The 20,543-nt window shown below is 53.2% G+C and overlaps 3 protein-coding genes across 6 annotated transcripts; 2 read left to right on the top strand and 1 right to left on the bottom strand.

Annotated features, from left to right (window-relative positions):
* Positions 1-1,288: 1,288 nt before the first annotated feature.
* Positions 1,289-6,481, top strand: ATXN1L (ataxin 1 like). Its single transcript, XM_035117105.3, has 2 exons — positions 1,289-1,443; positions 1,545-6,481. The coding sequence occupies exon 2, from the start codon at positions 1,630-1,632 to the stop codon at positions 3,610-3,612; it is 1,983 nt and encodes a 660-aa protein (XP_034972996.1). The 5' UTR covers positions 1,289-1,443; positions 1,545-1,629; the 3' UTR covers positions 3,613-6,481.
* Positions 6,482-7,417: 936 nt separating this feature from the next.
* Positions 7,418-11,987, bottom strand: ZNF821 (zinc finger protein 821). 3 transcript variants are annotated; one of them, XM_035117107.3, is made up of 8 exons: positions 11,355-11,987; positions 11,168-11,234; positions 10,249-10,373; positions 9,985-10,143; positions 9,715-9,857; positions 9,084-9,188; positions 8,581-8,747; positions 7,418-8,262 (listed from the first exon to the last, which is right to left on the bottom strand). In XM_035117107.3, exons 4-8 carry the CDS (start codon positions 10,097-10,099, stop codon positions 7,578-7,580), a joined length of 1,215 nt encoding a protein of 404 aa, XP_034972998.1. In that variant the 5' UTR covers positions 10,100-10,143; positions 10,249-10,373; positions 11,168-11,234; positions 11,355-11,987; the 3' UTR covers positions 7,418-7,577. The 3 variants fall into 3 exon arrangements, with proteins under 3 accessions (XP_034972998.1, XP_034972997.1, XP_034973003.1); XM_035117106.3 differs by lacking the exon at positions 10,249-10,373; XM_035117112.3 differs by lacking the exons at positions 10,249-10,373; positions 11,168-11,234.
* A 399-nt stretch (positions 11,988-12,386) lies between these two features.
* Positions 12,387-19,902, top strand: IST1 (IST1 factor associated with ESCRT-III). Of its 2 annotated transcripts, none has more exons than XM_035117114.3 (10): positions 12,387-12,476; positions 13,829-13,928; positions 14,617-14,797; positions 14,941-15,028; positions 15,320-15,403; positions 15,840-15,950; positions 16,038-16,244; positions 16,482-16,574; positions 18,391-18,439; positions 18,841-19,902. In XM_035117114.3, the coding sequence occupies exons 2-10, from the start codon at positions 13,841-13,843 to the stop codon at positions 19,038-19,040; spliced, it is 1,101 nt and encodes a 366-aa protein (XP_034973005.3). In that variant the 5' UTR covers positions 12,387-12,476; positions 13,829-13,840; the 3' UTR covers positions 19,041-19,902. The 2 variants fall into 2 exon arrangements, with proteins under 2 accessions (XP_034973005.3, XP_088527126.1); XM_088671000.1 differs by having other exon boundaries at positions 12,387-12,602.
* Positions 19,903-20,543: the final 641 nt, after the last annotated feature.

Genomic DNA, 20,543 nt, shown 5'->3' with positions numbered 1-20,543 from the left:
TCACTAATGTGGCCGATACATCCATTTCAGCTCTGGCCTCTCTTAGGGCTCTACAGTTCCGCGGCTAGTATTAAGGTTTGGGGGCTAGAAAGCTTCGCCACGGGATATATATTGGTCACTTCAATCGTTATCTCTGATAGTCGGCGGCGGCGGCTTCTTGCACTGCTTCCGCCTCCCATTAGGGCATCTGGCTAATCGCTGGGAAACAGATGGGGAAACTGTAGGAAGCTGTCTTAAATTGAGTCAGTCTCTTGGTCCACCTAGCTCAGTATTGCTTACACTGGCGGTCAACAGCTTTTCACGGTATAGGACAGGATTCCTCACTCTGACCTACCTGAAAGTGCCTGCCCAAGTCTGGTCCTGTCTGCACGCAAAAGCACATGCAGCCCTTCCCTTCCCTCCTCCACTTTCCTTAGTTTGATCTAACGGACAAGCAGAGTTCTTCCTAGGATCGCGCCAGAAAAGCGGCTTTTTTTTAGTTGCAAATCGATGGGCGACAGGAGCCCCACGGAGAGCATTCTTCTCTTTCTCACACAAACAAAGGAGAAATAATTAATCAACTCAACATCGAGTGACAGCTCTATCCCATCTACATAGCACCAGCAAGCTATTCCTGTCCTGGCCAGTATAAGGCCAAGCCACTTTTATGCTTGAAGGTTGGAAAGTGCTTCGAGAATTGTTGCCCTTGTAAAAGGAACCCGTGCCGTGCAGAGTCTGTGACTGAAGCGGCCTGGCTCTTTGCGGGTTTGGACACACTGGCTGCCTACCCACACAGAGACCGGTTCCTTGCCAGGATAGCGTGAGGCTCCTATTAAAGGTCTCGCTCTCTGATTTCCCTTCCTTGATTTGCTTAGCGTGAATTTCACTGTGGCCATAATTTACGCATCTTCTCGGTTTAAGGCCAGGAATAGCCAGCCGAGAAGCAGCGCCAGCTTATTCGCTCCTTTCAGCAAGGCCCCGTGGGGGCGCTTCGTTTTTCCTGCCGCAAAGGCACGAGGCTGGCGGCTTCATCATCTTAATAAAGAGGCACACCACACAGTGGAGAGACCGCTTCAAGTGCACAAGCATGGCTTATTATTTCTCAAGCCAGACCTCAGCAGTCCTTACAACAACCCTACAGGTAGGCCACGGAGTAGAGCTCGGGGGGGATGCCGGGGCGCGACGTCACGTGCAGAGGGGAAGGGCAGGTGCGTTTGTCGCTATAGCGATGCCGCCGCCGCTTCCTCGACTGTCGTTATGGCAACCGCAGGCGGCGTCACGTCATCGCTGTGCGCTGTGCGCGCGCCGTCCTAACGTCATGAGTCTCGGCAGTTCCGGCGCGCCGTGCAAGGCGGCGGCAGCGGCGGCGGAGAAGAAAGAGGGCGGGGTCAGGCCCGGGGCGGCTGCGGAGTCGGCGGGCAGAGGGATGGCACTCAGCCGTGGAGGCGGCGGCGGTGGCGGCGGGTGAGCGACAGGAGTGTTCGGGGCTCTCTTCCCGCCGCCGGGGGGAAGCCGCCCGCATGCCCCCCCCGCTGACCCCTGTGCTCTTCTCTATGTCTTTGCAGGTGATCTCGCCCGGAGACCCCCTTGAGGAGGAGAAGGAGGAGGCGACAGCAGCAGCCCACCTTGCAGCTTCCCGAAGCGAGCGCCATGAGAGCGGCCCAGGAGCGGGGCCAGGAATTCCTCCCCCCCAAGAAGCGCGATCTGCCGGTGGCTGCCAGCAACGAAGAGCCGGGGCGGGCGGCTGAGTCGGGTCTGGTGGGGTGTGGCGGCGGCGAGAGCTCTGTGGAATGGTCCCGGGGCTCGGCAACAAGCAGGCAGAGCCAGGCACCTTCACGTTACACGGAGGCTGGTGGCAGCTCCGACACAGTGACCAGTCTTACCGTGGACCAGTACGGCTTATTGTACAAAGTGGCGATGCCCCCGGCCACCTTCTCACCCGTGGTGAATGTCAGCCCGCTGTCTCCGGCCTTCAGTATGACCTCACAGCTGATCCCGCACCCTGGTATCCCCTACTCGCCTATCCATTACACTCAACTTCCTCCTGCTCCCTTGCAGTTTGTGGGATCACACTACTCTGTACCCTATGCTGCCGCTGTGCCTCCTGGCTTCCTGCCCAGCCACCTTCTGTCCTCTTCAGCCAGCCTTGCTGCCTCTCATATCCCACACTTTGTGCCCTATGCACCTCTCCTGGCTGAAGACTCTGCTCCTCCACAGGCAGCCCACAGCTTTGGCAAGACCAGTGCCTCAGTTTTGCCTTCGGGCCCTCTGCAACCCCATGTTGGAGGTCAGCCACTGGATGTTACACAGGGCCGAATTCCAGTCTATTATCAGATGTCCCGTCTGCCAGCAAGCTATTCATCATTTGAAGCTTCTGTTGCTGGCCCAAACACTGAGCAGCCTCTGCAGGAGAGTCAGCTAGATCCTAAAGTCACAGCAAATGGGGTGCAAAGGTCTGCCGTGGGGGCGAAGGAAAGTGAGGCTGAAGGGCAGTGGCCAAGCACAACGGTAGAGTGCAGCACTGAAGGTACCTTCTTGACAAGCAGTCAGATTTTGAGAACAGAGATCTCTGTGCCATCTCAGCGGAGCACCCCAGATACAGACCTGGAAGTGCAGAGGGTAGTTGGAGTGCTTGCTTCCCAGGACTACCCTGTTTGTTCTGCTCAGCAGACGGATGGCTTGAGCCCTCTAAACCTTTCCCATCGTAATCCCCCTGAGCAGAAGGCAGAGTCAACGAGGAACCCAGTGGAACTTGTGGTGGCTGCTACTGCTGAGAAAAGCCACTTTCGGAGACTGTCGGCAAAGTCCCCTGAGGAGCAGCTCCGCCATCGGCAAATACTGAAAGGCATTACAATGGCCAATGGTCGGCCAGTCTCAGGGTCCCTCCATCCTGGGGCTCAGGATGGCCTGGGAGGTGCAAGTCCTGAGGGAACAGCCCATGAGGGACTACCTGACACGGAATGTGCCCATTCCCAGAGCCACTTACCCTCCCACTTCATGAAAGGAGCCATCATCCAGCTGGCCACAGGAGAGCTAAAGAGGGTGGAGGACCTGCAGACCCAGGACTTTGTGCGCAGTGCAGAGGTGAGTGGTGGCCTCAAGATTGACTCCAGCACTGTGGTGGACATCCAAGAGAGTCCCTGGCAGGGTTTCGTGACGCTGCATTTCGTGGTGGGGGAGCAGCAGAGCAAAGTGAGCATTGATGTGCCCCCTGAACACCCTTTCTTTGTGTATGGACAGGGCTGGTCCTCGTGCAGTCCAGAGAGGACGAATCGGCTCTTCTCGCTCTCCTGCCACAGGCTGCAGGTGGGAGATGTTTGCATCTCCATCAGTTTACAGAGTCTGAATGGGAGGCTTGTGCCCCAGGCAAGCCCCCAGAGTGCTACCCGAGAGAGACCTGGGCGGGGTGGGGAGAGTCTCCAGGAGCTGCAGAAAAACCCATTGGAGAAGGATGGAGTGGCAGTGGGCTCCCCCCAGGAATCCACCCACCATGATCCTGTTTCTCTGCATGGTTGGGCAGGCCCCAGCTTCCAAAGGTCTGGGGAGGAGCCCCGGCCACCACTCCTCCGCCCTTCATTCATTCCCCAGGAGGTCAAGTTGTCCATCGAGGGCCGTTCAAATGCAGGGAAGTGAAGCCCCAGTGGTGGGCGAACTTGTGTGCCACGCTTAACTGGGTTCCTTCCAGTTTGGCCACTGCTCAGATGCTCGGCCCTTCCCCCAGTTGTGTGCCTAGAATCATTCCACTGACAGAGGCTCCTTCTCTCCACCCCCTGTAGGGGAGGTCTGAGCCCTGGGTAGGGTAGATTGGGGTCAGCCAAGGGGAGACTCTGAAGGAAGCAGTGACTGCGCTGCTTCTGTGAGGAGAGGAGCAAGGGCTCAACATCCCCCACCACCTCACTCAAGCACTTTATTGGACACTTGCTCACACATAGCAGGAGGGTGCTTTTACCAGGGCAAGGGAGCAGTGAGGGAGTTTCCCAGGTTTCCTCTGCTCGGGTCCCAATAATTTTTGTCTGGGCCTCCCAGCAGCCCCTCTCCAGGCATTGAGTCAAGGGAGCCTGGACTTCTCCTCAGGGAGGTAGTATTTGTATGCAATTTCCTCACATGTGTTAGATTGAAAGGAAATGGTTAATAGTCTGTTAAATTGCAAACCTGCCAATGTGTTGCCTCACAGATCTGCAGCCAGGTAGAACTTGAATCCCATAGGTGGGAATGGTGCAGGTGTACGTGTGTGAGGATGTTCTAGCTCTGGCTTCTTCAGCTATCTCCATCCTGCTCTTAAGTCCCCACCTCCTCCTTCTAGAAAGACTGCATCCACTTCTGTTGCAGATGCCTCTGATGTTCACAGCTAAGCCAGGTCTGAATGGCCTGGGCTGACTAAGGCTTGTCACAGTTGTGGGTGCCTCGTTACAGCCAGCTCCCTTGAAAAGTGCAAGGCAGTTTGTATATAAGAGCATGCTAGTGCACATACTGACACTCCTGCTTTTCCTTGGGGTGATTAAAGCATTTCCTATTGAGAGTTTGGGGAGGGGACATTCTGGCCACTGTAACCAGCTTGAATGGCCCCCACTACATGTGTAAGATTTCTTTGGATATTAGAAAAATGTATTCAGGTTCTTCTGATAAAGATGAAAATTGCTCTTCTGTGTGCACTGGTGACTCAAAACAGAATGAAAGATGATAAAATGTGCAAGTGGTTAACAGTTTTTGAGCCGAGAAAGCTGTAGAACTGCTTGGGTTCAAGACGCTGGCCTCTTCTACCCTCTCCTGCACTGGTACCCTCAACTCGGCAGAGGTGAGCTCTAGGGCTCTCAATCATAGCTGTAACTCTGCATCAGTGCCATCCAAGTCCCACTCCAGAATAGCAGCCAGGAAGCTCCTCCCACCGCTCCAAATAGGCAGTCTTGGCTTGTTTCCCTTGGATGTTTTGTCTACAGTTGTTGCTTTTAGGCCATTGCCTACAGGCATTCCTGGCTCACAATCGTAACTGCTTTCCTGTCTGACCAGCCGCCTCATCCACTCCAAGCCCTCTCTATATGAAAGGTGGAAGACTTTGCTGTTCTCTTCTGGAAGGTCCAGCACTTTGCACTATTCCGAGCCAGCTTTCCCCGCAAACCACCCTCTGCCTTCCTTACTTGCTCTTGGGCTCCCCTGGATTGTGTGCTTACTAGACCAGTGCTCATTTCCATGTAAATGCTGGCCTAGGTTTCTCCTTTGTCCTTCAGCTCCCCTGCCACCAGGGATGAGATGTCTGCTTCATGCAATCAGGGCAGAGTGCCCTTCTACTCCCAGGGCTTCATGGGAGCTGGATCACTTGCACAGCATCACAGCAGAAGAGCCTGATTGGCCACCTCTTTCATTGGCACCAACTCTGGCCCTCCGTGGCTGTTGAGGATCAGTTCCCCTCAGTTCATCTGGACCACCCAACACTACTGCCACCGCTGCCACCCTGGGCCACTGCTGTTTCTGGATAGCTTGCTGCACAGTCCTTAGGGCCCAGGACCGAGTTAGGAATAGAGCTGCAAAATATGGAAGTGTCTTTGGGCACTACTCCATCTGGGGCCGCTGGAGAGTTGGGAGAACCAGCTTCCTAGAGCAATAAGCTATTTCCCTCTTGAGACACTACAGCACGACCCCTTTCCAAGCCCTAGTAAATATTTGGGAAGGGCTCCCTAATATGCAATACTGTGGGACTGGCAGCTGCACAGCTGTGTCCATTTGGCCATTCCATGGGGTAGGATGGGGGCTGCTAAAAGAGACACATTTCAGTGTAGGGTGCCAAACTAGGGGGTGATGAACTGGGGTCCTGCTTTTCAGCAGGGCACCAACCAGATATCCTTTCCAGCTAAAAGGTTTCCTGTCCCTTCTTGCCAGCTGTTTCTGTAGCCCTTGCTGCAAGAGTGAACATGCGCTTATGTTAAGTCCCACCTCTGCCCAGAAACACTGAGCGATGGCCTGACCCAGTGGCTTGTTGCAGAGAAAGTTCCTCTGCTATATCTCAAGATGTACCGAGGAAAGCAAACGGAGTCAGCCTGCTACCCTTCAATCCCTTGCATAGCACCTTAGTTGGGGTGGGTCACCTTGCATGCAGCTGGTAAGGGGCGAGTGTGTAGCAGCCCTACTACTAACACCAGCCATCTTCACTCCGAAACCCACTGCATCGTATCTCTAAAGCCTTAGGACTAGCTGAGTGCCCAGCCCCTTTTCTCCTACCTGATCTTTAATGAAGCATTACCAGTATAAGGAGGATAATCTATTTTGTTGTGCTTTTTTTGTACCTGTTTTAAATAAATCAATTTGTACTGTATATTTGTATTTTGGGTGAGATCCTTTTTCCTGTTTTACCATTTAAAGTCTCTGTACACACAGATTGTATTTTTATTGTTAATGCTCTTATGAATACTGCATTTAACTTGTTGACTTATGTAAACAGTATATATACATATATCTATATCTATATATCTATATCTATATAATTATAAGCCAATAGCTTTTCCTTTGATGTGTCTGTGTCTTACTTGTCTCCTGGAGAAAACTTTGGCAGAAACACCAAAGCTCATAAAGGAAACTTCCTTAAATTCATACAATGGTCACTAAAGCCCCAATTAGCAATCTTCACACTGGCACAATTAGCTCTGTTCTGTTGTGTAAAAAATTTAACAGGCTGCACATAGGTTTTATTATTTAAGATTAATGGGACAGAACAGACTTGGCTAACAAGACAGAGATAATTTCTCCTCGCTTGTGTAGCCAAGTCTCTCCCTTTCACCTAGTTTGCAAGTTGGGCAAGAGACGACACAGGCTGCTGACCAAGAAAAGAAATATACCCCTCAGTAGGGTCTTCCTCTAGCCCGGGCACCCCCAAACTGCGGCCCTCCAGATGTTTTGGCCTACAATTCCCATGATCCCTAGCTAACAGGACCAGTGGTCAGGGATGATGGGAATTGTAGTCCAAAACATCTGGAGGGCCAAAGTTTGGGGGTGCCTGCTCTAGCCTTTGTTTATAAGTCTGCCATTCACTGGTGCTCCCTGGAAGAAACTGCCTCCTTCCACCATCATCTCTCTAAGCACAAAGGCAAGAAGAGCAGCAGCACTCCCCCAACCTGTATCCCCCCAAAATGTCAAATTCTTCCACAAACCTCCCATTTGATGCCGCTGTACCTAAGTCTAGCAGCCACTATGATTAGGCCTAATACACCCCTGTGCGTAACTTGTGAGGCTCCAAGCCGTATTATATACCTCCCTCTTCAGGACTCCACCTTCTTTGCTAGTCCCCACTTAAGAGCTCCAGCGTGATGTAGTAAGGGGCAGGCTACAGCACTGCAAAGTTCCAGCTGGATCTTGCCCAACAAGGAAGCAAGCTAGGCAAGGCAGAAGCAGAAGCTGCCTCTCAAGCTGCTGCAGTGAATCGGCCAAGCCCACGAGGCACAGACTGGGGACATGTACAATTAATTTATTTCTGATCACAGCCAGTGCGCCCACCCCTTTCTCCCTCCTTGCCCCCCCCCCCAGACCGTTGTCACACTCCAGTTCCATGCTTCACTGGTGGAGCAAGTGGGGCCTCAGCAGACAAGAGCAGGTTCTCCTTTTTACCCTCCTCAGTGCAGCGCACTGGGACTTGGCTCCTCAAAGGCCATTTTACCAAGCAGCTGCCCCTCAAGCTCTAGCCCACCCACTGGCAGTGGGAAGAAGTTCATCTCGGCTGCCAGTGCAGCCATGGCCGAGGGGTCCTGGCCAAACTGAGCCCGCAGCATCATGTCCATTTTCTCCAGCCGCCGCTTTAGCCTCTTGGCTTCGCGCTCCCGAATGAGCCGAGCCTGCCGCTTCTCAGGGGTCTCGTTGGCCCGCTTGAGGCGCATCGCTTCACGGTCCCTCTGCAGGCGGCGCGCACGCTGCTCGTCTGTCTCCTGCATCCGCTGCATCCGCTTGGCCTCTCGATCCCTCATGCGCCTCACCTCACGCTCCTCCGGTGTCTCGTTGTCTCGACGGCTCTTCTTAGCTGTGCGCTCTCGCTCCAGGCGCTGCAGCCGCACCTCCAAGGGCTCGTTCTGCCTTCGCAAGGCCCATTTGCGAACCCCTGGAGCTTGAGCTTCCAGAAGCTTGCGGTAGGCCACACAGCTGTTGCACACCAGGAGGATGCCAGCAGGATACACTGTGGGGCTGACAGTAGCAGCAGCAGCAGCACCACCACCACCACCACCTGCCTTTTCCTCGGCACCAGAAGAAGCCTCAGGGAGGGGAATGGGCAGGGCATCTCCACACAGCACCTCTGACACCTTCTCACTGTGAACATCAAAGAGTAGAAATGACGGGTGGTCGGCACAGATCTTAAGAAGCCATTGTGTAGGCTTGCAAGCTACTGCCTTAGCTGTAACCCTCCCCCTCCCTTTGGCCATGCTTACAAGCCACCCCACCCACATGAATGCTGGCCTGGAGAATGCTTCTAGCTGGGGTCACCTATTCCAGCTGCCTCCAGAAATTGCCAGGTATAACCTCTATTGCTTCCATTGAACCTCTAAATAGGGCCCCTCTAGGACTTCCAAAATGCAGCCTGGGCCAAGTTGTCCCAGTCCCACCGAGTCAGAGATGCCCACTTCTCACCTGTTGAAAGTAGCATGGCTGGTGAAGCGAGCCCCACACACCGCACAGTTGGACAGCTGGTCCTCGGAGTGGATGAGGAGGTGCCTGCCCAAGGAGCCCGGGGAGCTGAGTGCTCGGCCACAGACGGGACACAGGTAGCTCTTGGCACTGACCACAGCTGCCGTGTGCTGCAAACGAGGCCGGGCTGTGAGGCAAGGGCTCCGCCGCCCTGTCCCCCTCTCAGCTGTCCCTATGAGGGCTGGCAGCCAAGGCCATGCCACGGAAGAGCTCCCTCTTCTGTTAGGGAAAGAAGGAGAGAGACCCGCAAGGCCTTCCCTGGGATGTGGTGCAAACCCACCAGGGGGGATGATTCAAATTGCATCCAATGCCAATAGCCCCTGCCCCCTTCCCCCCTTTCCCAGTCCAGTCCAGGATTACTAATTTCAGCCTGGAGGGAAAGGGGGAGCCAGGGCAGGGATGGTTTAGCCTTGCGTGATGGTCTCATCAAAGCCCCCTCTAAGTACCTGATAGACGTGAGTGACAAGCTGCTCCCTGCTTCCACACTCTAGTTGGCAGAGGGGACAACGGGAGAGTCCCATCAGGGTATCTGGGCTGGCATTTAAACCCATCTGCAAGCAAGGAAAGGCAGGCTAAGGAAAGAGCAGAGGACAAGACCCATGCCTGGTATTCTGCCACACGCATACACATACCCCCCCCCCCAATTGATGCTGCACCAGACCCTTTAAGATCATGTTGAGGGATTATCTGTAATGTAAGATTAGCCCTGCGCAATCAAATTGAGGGTCTACCTAGTTGTGCATTGTCTTTCTAACACACAGCGGCCAACCAAATGCCTCTTCTGGGAAGCCCAGAATGAGATGACAACAGCTCTATCACTCCCCTTGCCCCCATTACAATTAGGGAACTCCAGTGCCAAAAAGCCCAGACCTAATCACTTGAGCCTGCTGTAGTTATCACTTGGACACATCAATGGACCAGGCCCAAGAATCCCAGGGTGGGCTATACAGTCCCCTTTCTCCATGCTAGGGCCATCCAAGAGTCTGATATTGCTATTCTCCCTTCCACCAAGTAACCACAGCAGCGTTGCACTTTTGCTTTAGTATGTGTTGACCACGGCCAATGTGATGCACTTGCCTCATGGCCTCGAGCAACCTGCTTGCTGCAGCCCAGCTGCTCAGTAAGTTCCAGTTCCTTTTTCACTGTCGCTGATGCTCCATCCTCCTCAGAAGCATGGGAGGAGACCTCATCTTGTGTTGTCTCATCCCCCTCGCTATCACCTGGAATACAGAACAGCTTTAGGCCTCTGCCACAGACCAGCTGACAGGATTACAAAGCAGCATACAGGTGTTTGGTCTCTGCCAGGTGTCCCAGAGCTGCCCTCCTGTACCAAATAGGGAAACTCACTGTTGCTGCTGCTGCTACTGCTGCTGCTGGAGTCCTTTTCTTGTGGCGGGGGTGCCAGCTGCTGCATGAGTGGTGACTGGGCTCCAAGCAGCCCAGGGAAGTCTCTTCTCATCATGGCCTGACGTGTGTGCTCTTCTAACCCAGCAAAGACTTGCTCCCCTGGAAGTACAATGGGGGAGGAAGAAGCCGCATTAGCCCATTGCCCTTCCCAAGCCCAATCATTCCTTGCCCCCACCTCAGATGCCCAGTGATGGTCTCCCCTACCTGAAGATGGCCCAGAATGGGACTAATGCCTGGGCTCCATTCCCCAAAACAGCTTTCCCCAAACCCTTCCTGCAAAGCAACTGTGGCCTGACCAATCCGTCCCTTCGCATCCTTTCCAACATGACCTGGAAATACAAATGTCTTCAGCAGCATTAAGCACACAGGGAGGGCTCTTGCCTACCCTGGCTCTGCCCTAGCATTTGCATGTGCTCCCCCACCCCCGGGGCCCAGATTTTGGAAGAGCTTGTCCTGCCATACAGGTTCTCCTCCTTCAGGGGTAAAACTGTTACATGTGTGTAAAAGATTTTAGTGTAGGCGATAGCAAACCCACTTATCTACTTTTGCTAGGCAAATTTGAGGTGGGAGACTTATTCTGTGGATGTTGTGGTCCAGGTTTAGTTATCTGCTTTAGTTCCTCCTTGATACATTTTCTCTTAAGTTGTGCAAAGTGGGCAGTGCTTGCCTGAAATTGCCAGACTCTTTCCTGGGCCTTTGCTATTTCAATTCTGATCCTAAAGCTATCATGGTGCCTGGAAGTCCCCTGTTCCTCCTTGTGCAAGGGAGACTAGCCAGCCATTCCCAACTAGTACCGAGAAGCTGTTTTTTGCAGAAGAAACATCAGTGGGTAAGGTGGCCCAATGAGAGACAGAATGCCACTAGAATGGCGGAGAGGGGTTCTGAGCCCCCATAGTGCCCAAGGAGCCCTTATGCTCCAAGAGGTACATGGACATGTCTCAGCTCAGCTAACAAATCCTCGATGCTGGGCAGGGAGTCCTCACCAGGGCTATGGGAGAAGAATGCAGCAAATAGCGGGAGGGGGGGCTGCCCCCCATCATTTTGCGGGTGAGGATGCCTCGCTTGGGCGGGGAAAGGGGGTGAAGGTGGAAGTGACAACAGCCCCCCTCCCCTTATTACTCACAGTGGACTTTATTGGGGGTGGTCTGTTTCCGACGGGACATGGTTCCCCCCCCCCAGGGGGGGCGCACCTGCGGAGAGAAGAGCCCTGTCACCATGCGGGGGATGACCAGGGTAGGCGAGCGGGGGGCGTTTAGAGATAAGCCCCCACCCCGCGCTCGAAAGGAGGCTGCCGCCGCCTCGGCCCTTACCTGAAACCGTCGCCCGGCCTGGGCTCGCCCAGCAGCGCTGCAGGAGGACAAAGGGCCGCCCGGGCTGGCAGACAGACAGACAGAGGAAGATGGCGGCACGGCGGGAGCGCCCGGCTCGTGCACGACGGGACCGACGGACAGACAGGCGGACGGGGGCGCGCTGCGCTGGAGCCCTTCCCTCCCCTCCGAGCGGAGCGCGCCTCCTGCCTAGCAGCAGGGGCGCCGATCCCGAGGCCGTCGCAGGCGCTCAGCCGGGAGGGGGTCCCGCAGCCATCAGGCCGACGCCTCCGGGGGCTTCAAGCACTAAGACCAGCCAGCGGGGCCAGAGCTGCTTCCTTCGGCGCTCTCCACGGGCCCGGCTACAGAGGAGGAGGAGCAGGAGCAGCTGCTACAGCTGCTGCAACCCGCCTCCCTTGCCCCGAGTTGCCTCCTTCCACGGGGCCGCTTCTCCTCTTTTCGGAGCGGGGCCACCGCGGTGCTAGTGGTGGGGCTGCCGCCGTCCCCGCCTCTTTTCAAGCCACGAGCAGGGGGGCCCGATTGACGCCCCCGCCATGCCCTGCAAGGCGCCCGGCCATTCACGCGAGCGCCCCTACAGCGGGAGGGCTCCAGTCCGCCGCGCGACGCCCCCGGGGAAGGGAAGCAGCTCGGAAGGAGGGAGGCAGTGGGCGGAGCCGCCGCCTCTTTCTCCCCCTTCTCCGACGTCGTACCCGACGAGGCCGGAACTCTCCAGCCGCGGTTGAGGGCTATGGAGGGACCTTAATGAAGGTAACGCTCGCTTTAAGAAGTACGACTTTTATTGAGGTCCCTCCTGCTCCAGTGAGAGATCCCTCCGCCCGTAAAGTAGTTCCGGACAAACACAAAGCGCCCCGTGCGTCGCTGCACTGTATACTGGAGAAGCCGCGTCGCAGACAGAGGGCCGGACGCTGCTAAGAACTACGGCTATTGCTTCTGCTACTGTCGCTATCCCGCACTTCCTCCACCTCCTTCTCCTCCTGCAAAGCAGAGAGGAGAGACGTATCCCTCCGCCTGCCCAGCTGAGGCTGGAGCCGTGACGCCGCCGACGCCACCTTCGCTGCCTGCCGGGACAGACGGAGACAAAAAGACCCCCCCCCCCGCCCCCGGGTAAGGCCGCCCCGGCTGACCGCCCTCGCTCGGCTCTGCGTTTTTCGGGGAGCGGGGCCGTTGCCCTCCTTGGACGACTCGAGGTCTTGGTTCCCGCCGCCCTCACAAGCCTCCCCCGCCTTCCAGGTCGCCTTTCGCCCGAGGAACGGGCCGAGGCAGGGAAGGGCCCCGGGAAAAGCGAGAGGTCTGAGAGGCCCAGAGGGGCCGCCGCCTGACGCGGCCTTCAGCCAGCCGGTGGCGGGAGGCGCGGGCGAAGAAGCGGCGCTTCCTGGTCCGCGGCTGACGGGCTTGGCCTCTGCCCAGCCTGGCCGCTCGCCTTCCCTTCTGGCTCTTGCTCCTGCCGCTGGCCGGGAATGGCTCCTCCTTGGGGCCTGTAGCACATCAAAACTGGCTGTCCGAGCCACGGGTCGGGCGGCGCTGGTGTTTCTTCTTTGGGGTCTCTGAACCCGGATCGGGGAGCTGCCTGTGGATAAAGAGGTTTTGGCATACTGTATACAGTGTTACACACACTTGAGTCTGTATGGACTCTGTTTAAAAATGGCTGGCATTCATAGTCTATTCAAACATTAATTCTTGCTGTAAACTAAAATTCACATTAAAATTACTTATATTTGCTTGTTTGCTTTATTATATAAGTGTTTGCAGCAGAGATAAAACATTACAGCTCACAACCTTTCCACATTCAAAGCAATCCAGATCCTGAGATCAGCACCTGAGACCATTCACTGTCTGCCCCTCCAAAAGATGTTCGACAAGCAGCAACAAGATAACGGTTCCCCCCCCCCCGGCTCCAGTTGTGAAATGTTCCAGCACCATGCAAAAAAACCTAATTAATTAAAAAATTGTCCAGTAGCACCGTAGAGACCACCCAAGTTTGTTCTGGGTATAAGCTTTCATGTGCATGCACACTTCTTCAGATACCTATGAAAGCTTATACCCAGAACAAACTTAGTTGGTCTCTAAGGTGCTACTGGACAATTTTTTAATTTATTTCAACTGCGTAAGACCAACACGGCTACCTACCTGAATCTAGAACCATGCAAAAAAGTTATTATCAGCATTTGGACAGCACTGATGATTGAGATTTTTTTGAATACTGGTGCCCCGCTTGTGTAGAGCAGGGAATATTGTGTTTAGATTAATTTTTGACCACTCTTGGTGTTTTATATTTGTATCACTTAATTGAATTTTAAATGTATTTTGTATTTTATTCTAAATAACTCTGGAATGTCTCTGAATGTGCAAAGCAATATATAAATATTACGAGTAGAATATATCTACACAGGAAACTGCTAGCTGCCTGCCTTAAACACACATGACAGTAGGCTTTTTCTCTCCTGTGTTCCTGGCAGGAATTCCACACCATGTTGGGCTCTGGGTTCAAGGCTGAGCGCTTGCGAGTCAACCTACGTCTCGTCATCAATCGCCTCAAACTGTTGGAGAAAAAGAAAAGTGAGTGGACTTTTCTACCTAATTCCTTGACCTCATCACCAGAGTAGTGATTCAGGAGGTTTCTGGTAGTTGTGGTGTCCCACAACATCATGTGCAGGCTATAAATTAAAAGATGCTTAATTTATAGCCTGCACATGTTGTTTCAGTGTATCTGAAGAAGAGTGCATGCAACCGAAAGCTTATACCACTCAGCTGGTCTCTAAGATGCCACATAATTTTTTAAGTTGTTTTGGAAGGATTCTTCTAAAGATTTTCTTAGATCATATAACTGTTTTGAAGACTTGATTCTTTTAAGGGAGTTTTTAGGTTTTTAAGAAGAGTCTTTTTAAGTATCTTTTAAAAGATTTGTTTTAATTTATTTTGACATGTCAGAGTGTAAATGTGGAATTGCTTGTGTATGTACTGTACTTCAAAGATGCTGAGAATTGTGGTCATTGGGATGGGGGTGGGGATTCTCTGAAGAGTTCTCAGGTTTGTGGACTTGTATCCAGTGCTAGCCCCACTATACTCATTGAATGGACATGGTTACTAAATTTCAATAGGTCTACTCGGAGTATAACTTAGTTGGAGACAACCCACAGTCCTTCCTGGTGGAGCCCCGCTCTTTGCATACACAAACACCCCAGGCAGGGCCAGGGCAGGCTTGTGGGCCTCCCCTGCTGCCCCATGATAAACCCTTTTCTTGCAGCTGAGTTAGCCCAGAAGGCACGGAAGGAAATTGCTGACTACCTGTCTGCTGGCAAAGATGAGCGGGCTCGCATCCGTGTGGAGCACATCATCCGGGAGGACTACTTGGTGGAGGCCATGGAGATCCTGGAGCTCTACTGTGACTTGCTTCTAGCACGCTTTGGCCTCATACAATCTATGAAGTAAGTTCTTGGCCTATGGGGAAGAGGGTGCTGGGTGCCTGCCATGTGTCCCCTCCCCTCGGTCTGCTAGGTCTAGGACCTCTTTGTCCTCCTTGTCTCTTGCAACTACTTGCTCACCCTTGCCTTGCTTTGTGTCCCTTCAGGGAGCTGGACTCTGGCCTGGCAGAAGCTGTCTCCACCCTCATCTGGGCAGCCCCCCGACTGCAAGCGGAGGTGGCTGAGCTGAAAATGGTGAGTAGTGCCAGTTGTGTCTTGGCAGAGCAGCAAAGGACACTGCGTTTGCTGCTCAGCCTTCCTGGACATCAGGGGGCAGCAGTTAGGAAAACACTTTGATCTATCCTCACAGGATGCTCAGAGAACTTGGTGACTTTCTTGGTTGAGCTGGGAGTTTAGGTTGGCTCCAGTCTCCAAACCCCTGAACCTTTTGTCCAGGGCTGTTGCCATAGTTGCTGTACCCTGTCTTAAATAGAAGGGAGCCAGTGGTGCCTGGACTCTATTTTGAGTGTGCCATTTCCATACTAGGTTGCTGACCAGCTGTGTGCCAAGTACAGCAAAGAGTATGGCAAGCTGTGCCGGAGCAACCAGATTGGGACCGTCAATGACAGGGTGAGTGGAATGGGAAGGGCATCATGGGGGTGAGATGGCAGTAAGGCTCTCAGGAGCTACTAACCACAATGGCTATGACTTCCTCTGCTGTCAGAGGTTAGGTCCGCTCCTGAAGTCAGTTGCTGGGAATTGCAGGTGAAGAAGAGCACTGCTGCTGATCCACTCAGGGGATTCTTGTTGGGGCATTTGTTTGGCCACTGTGAGGACAGGATGCTGAGCTAGACAGGCTGATGGCCTGACCCAGCAGGCTGCCCTTATGGGAGGGAATGATATCAGTGCTTCATAAATATGGGTTGTTTGCAGCAGGAGGTCCTGTCTGTGGTGCTACAGCAGGTGAGGTAGAAACATCTTTTTTCTGGCTTGGATATCTCTTAGCTAAGTGTTCTTGACCTGCCCAACTCAGTGAAGAGCTCACTCTTCCCTCCCTCCCTTCCAGCTGATGCACAAGTTGAGCGTAGAGGCACCTCCCAAAATCCTAGTGGAGAGGTACCTGATTGAGATCGCAAAGAACTACAACGTGCCCTATGAGCCAGACTCTGTTGTCATGGTGAGTGACTGGGAGGTGTTCCACTCTCAATTCCCTCATTAGCAGCTCCCTTTCCCACATGTGACATAAGCTTCTTCCTCTTCCCAGGCTGAGGCTCCCGCAGGCGTGGAAGCTGACCTGATTGATGTGGGATTTGTGGATGATACAAAGAAAGGTGGCCGTGGAGGTGGAGGTGGCGGTGGTTTCATGACCCCAATGGCTGGTCCTGATGGAGTTGTGCCAATGCCCATGCCCATGCCCATGCCCATGCCGTCTCCAGCTCCCCCTTTTTCATACCCACCTCCGAAGGGGCCAGTAAGTCCTATGTCTTGCTTGAAACAGGAGGGGAGTCTGTAAAGTTGGGCTTGGGGGTGGTAGTTGGGGAGGGGAGGGGAAGGAAAGGATAGCAGTCTACTGTGGTGAGTTAGCATCTGAGCACACCTCACTAACTGCTGTGTGAACAGGGTTTTCCAGCTGTTCTGGCAGGTATTGCCTATCTGATTCTGCCATTAGGAAGGGGTGCTGGTCTGACTTAACAATTTCTCCCTTTAGGAGCACTTCAACGGGCTACCGGTGGGCACCTACCAGCCTTTCACCAGCCTTCACCCACCACAGATTCCAGCAACACCTCCAACATACGAGTCTGTAAGTATTGCTGGTGAAAAAGAAAAGCTGAATTGCTGGGAGGGCAAGTCCTCTCTGCTGGGACTGTTGCTGTTCCTAGTCTAGTGCTGGGTATTGGCAGGCCTTCCCACTTGGACTGACTGAGGAGTTGCCATCCACTGGATTTGGGCTTGCAGCAGACTTCATGTACCTTTGATTTGATTTTGATTTATTGTATTTCTATGCTGCTTTTCATTCAAATGATCTCAAAGCAGCTTACAAACAATAAATAGCCATAACATAATGAAACATAATGGCATGTCGCAAATACAGCATACATCATATAAAATAATTAACAAATTATCAATAAAACAGTGGCAATCTATTAAAAAACTTAACAAAACAGCAACTAAAAATACAGTGGTCCCTCGACTTACAAACTTAATCCATTCCGAATGCACATTCGTAGGTCGAAAAGTTCGGAAGTTGAAACACGGTTTCCCATAGGAAAAAAAATACTCGGAAAAATTCGTAAGTCGAAAAAACCGCATTTAAAGCCACCAACGGTTTCCGTTCGGATGTAGAAAAATTTGTAAGCATGCGGCCATTTGTCCCGTTCGTAAGTCAAAACCTACGGATGTCGAGTAATTCGTAAGTCGAGGGACTACTGTAAGCTAAACCTCACAATTACAGCAAGTCATGTGATTAACAAAAAATGTGGCATTTCGAATCTATAAAACAATATTAAAATCATTAACAAAATAGCAACTAAAAATATAAGCTAAGCACTAAGTTCATTCACACAGTCTCTCCACCCCCATGTCTCATAATCTTTCACTCTGTTCAGTTCATTAAAATACACATAAATGTACATAATGCCAGATGTTGCACTGGCTGGAGTCCTCGAGTAGAGGGCCATGGTGGAGATGATGGGGCTGTCAGGCCTACCGCCATTGGTAAGGTGGATGTTGACTGCCTAGGCATTGTTGAGGAGAAACTTGCCTACATCACTATCAATAATCAGGAGTCCCATTCCCACTTGAGGAAGTCCAAGACAAGCCTGTCCCTCTGGAGCAGCGAGTGGCAACTGCACTTGGTATACAGGCCGACCAGGAGGTCCAGGAGTGGCCCTGCAGCCTGTCCATCAGAAGCTGATCCAGCTTCTTCAGCCACACCTTGGTTGACATTGTGGTGGTAGAGGAGACGGCCACTGAGGGAAGTGAGCAGGGCAGCTACTTGAGTCTACCAGGCAGAAGGGAGGGGCTGTGATAAAGATGCCGAGGGAGCCTCAACATGATCTCAGCAGCCTGGATGAGCTTGCAGACGTATCACCTTGGTCTCAGAGTCCAGGCGGCTGCCCATGGAAGGCATGAGTGGAGGATGTTGGCCGGCAGCGATGGAGGATGAGATGGGGGGGGGGGCTGAGCAGCTAGAGAGTGTGGAAATGGAGATGCATCCACCTTCATGCCCTTGTGCTTGTTCAGCTGCTGCTCTCCAGACTTCTCTGGTTGCTGGTGGTGGTGGTTCATGTCAGGTTGAAGGTGAGGCTGCCAGCGATGGTGAAGAGCTACTGCATCGTCAGGCCATCCTTGGGGGACATAGCCAGGGCCGCTTGCTGATCAGGTAGTCAGCCATGCTGAGCGGCTCCCCCTCACCACCAGGCCAGGCTCACCACCACTGCTTCCTCCTCCTCCAGATCCCTCATTTCATCCTTCCTTCTGCTGTCTGGCAAGGCTGCGTGAAGAAGATGGGAACTCCAGATACGGTGCTTCTGCTGTGCATGTAGGCCTCTAGGGAGTTGTCAGGTGGTGGTTCTGTGTGGGGCGCTCCATCCAAAGCCAGCTTTTTTCTGTTTCAGATTGATGACATGGGTGCTGACAAGGAATTGCCATCCCCACAGGTGACCGGTGAGTGCAGGGCCAGGCCGGAGGGGGTGGCTGTGGAGCTGGCAAGGCAGTGAGGAGGGAGGGAGGTGGTGATGTCAGGGGAAAGCTGGTGCTTGTGTTTATTGTTGGTCCTCTTCACTCTTGTGTTTGCTCAAGTTGCTGAGGTAAGCATGTGCCCGTGTGTGTGTGTGTGTGTGTGTGTGTGTTGGGGCAGAGAGCTTGGGCCCCTGTAGCAACTGGTAGGAGCTGCAAGGCTCAACTGAAGTGCAGCAAGTGCTCGCTTCAGCAGCACATATACTAACTGTAGTACAGCAAAAAGAAGAATGGTCCTACCCATGCCCCTACTACTGTTAGGTAGACTACTGTTTTTGCTGCCTTGAGCCTGCCCACTGGTTGTAACCAGTCACTCTTGTCTGCTGCAGGACCAGCCCCAAAACCACAGCCGAGGGGGAGGCCACCAGCTGCAGTTCCTAGTTCGGGCGATAATTTTGTGCTGCCAGAGTTGCCATCTGTGCCAGACACGCTGCCTGCCGCTTCTGCTGGTGCCAACACTTCTGCCTCAGAAGACATTGACTTTGATGACCTCTCTCGAAGGTTTGAGGAACTGAAGAAGAAAACTTAAAAAGAGCCCCTGAACAGGGGGCCGATGGGCCTGATTGCTGCCTCCTCCTCCCCTCTTAGCACGGTCAAGTGCTCGTTCCTCTTCCTCCGCTTGGCCTTTCTTCCTTCTGTACTTACACCAAATGCCACTGCTTTTCTGACATTCTGCTCCAGGAGTGGGGGACTGCACAGCCTCTTTGAGATGGGAGCAGGAACAATCCCTCCGAATGCATTGCTCTGCAGTCTGCAGCCGGGCATTAGAGGGGAAAGGGAGTGATGTAGGTGGCCTCTCATTTGGACACACAGTGGCATAGGGACACCAACCTGAAGATTCTGGGCAACGCGCGTGCCCCCCTCCAGGCATGTGCTGTGGAAGGGGAGCTGCTCTGGGCCCCTGATAGCTTTGTTTTGCCTGCCGCGTTCTCAGGGAGCCCTCCGGGGCCATTAGGACTTTCCTTTGGGGAGGGATGCTGTGGGGCACAGGAGTTGATCAGTCTACACTCCTCGTGGCTCAGTGGTCCTCCTGCCTCTGGCTTGCAGAGCAGCAGGCACATTTTCCTAGCTTTGAGTGAGCCCAGTTCTGCCTTAACGTGGCTCTGCATCAGGCTGGGTTCAGGGCCATTGCTTGACGTGTGCCATCACTCCTGGTTCTCTAGCCTCTTCCCTTGCCTATAGGGCAAAGCCATGGGTGGTGGTGGTGACAGCAGCAGCAACACATCCAGCAACTTCTGCTGCTCTTACAGACCAGCTGCAGTGCCAGCAGCCAACCTCAGCTCTCCCATGTAACACTCCGTATGTAACTCTTTCATGTGGCTTTTCTGGGACAATTTGATTGGTTTGTATCTTCTCTATTAATTCTAAATAAAGTTGAAGAATAGCCTCGACTGGGTCTGTCTCAAGTGAAACAGAATATTTCCTGGCTTCTGGCAGTGGTGGAGGGGAAGCAAAGGAGACATGGTATGTTTACAACATGGAGGGGCAGCTGCCACCAGTTCTTATCATGGAGAGAATGGCTGTTCCTTCAGACTGACAGTCACACTTCAAGTCAAACAAGGAGTACTATTTATTGAGGGAAGGGGAAATATTGGCTAAAAGGAGCATGCAAATGTGTTGGCCTTTACTTTGGCTTCGCAGTTACATTCCAGAACAAATCCTGTCAGTTTGGATCGCACACCTGAGGATCTGCAGTGCAGCCCACAACCACCTCCCACAGGCAAATTTATGAGGCTCCCTTTAGACATGCTTCCCACAAAGACATTGTGGGTGGTGGCAGCAGTGGCAGCTTCAGAAGAGCAGGCCACCTGTCCTGCAGGGCACGGGGAAGAGCCTGGGTGCTGAAGTAGCTGTCTTTCTCTACAGTGATGTGATAGAACTGTCAAGCCATCATTCTTGAGAAATTAACCCTTGTAGGGTTTATGCTGACCTTTACAGATTGGAGTTGGGGGTGAGTACTTTCTGCTTGGGCCAGGCCAAAGGGTCCCCTCTGGATGATTAAGGTAAGGGCTGCTTAAGGATCCTTGCATCT

The sequence above is a fragment of the Zootoca vivipara genome, chromosome 6, assembly GCF_965207765.1.
Source record: "Zootoca vivipara chromosome 6, rZooViv2.hap1.1, whole genome shotgun sequence".
NCBI classification, from domain to species: Eukaryota; Metazoa; Chordata; class Lepidosauria; order Squamata; family Lacertidae; genus Zootoca; species Zootoca vivipara.
The sequence above is the reverse complement of the archived record's forward strand: the minus strand, read 5'-3'. Positions and strand labels throughout refer to the sequence as shown.

Excerpts from the sequence above, each read along its gene's own strand:
- ATXN1L (XM_035117105.3), top strand. The coding sequence starts at position 1,630 with ATGAGAGCGGCCCAGGAGCGGGGCCAGGAATTCCTCCCCCCCAAGAAG.
- ZNF821 (XM_035117106.3), bottom strand. The coding sequence starts at position 11,207 with ATGTCCCGTCGGAAACAGACCACCCCCAATAAAGTCCACT. Across the intron at positions 9,858-9,984 it reads CAGTAGCAGCAGCAGCAACA|GTGATAGCGAGGGGGATGAG; the intron begins GTGAGTTTCCCT and ends TCTGTATTCCAG. Across the intron at positions 9,189-9,714 it reads AGGTTGCTCGAGGCCATGAG|ATGGGTTTAAATGCCAGCCC; the intron begins GCAAGTGCATCA and ends CCTTGCTTGCAG.
- IST1 (XM_035117114.3), top strand. The coding sequence starts at position 13,841 with ATGTTGGGCTCTGGGTTCAAGGCTGAGCGCTTGCGAGTCAACCTACGT. Across the intron at positions 13,929-14,616 it reads ACTGTTGGAGAAAAAGAAAA|CTGAGTTAGCCCAGAAGGCA; the intron begins GTGAGTGGACTT and ends CTTTTCTTGCAG. Across the intron at positions 15,951-16,037 it reads AGCCAGACTCTGTTGTCATG|GCTGAGGCTCCCGCAGGCGT; the intron begins GTGAGTGACTGG and ends TCCTCTTCCCAG.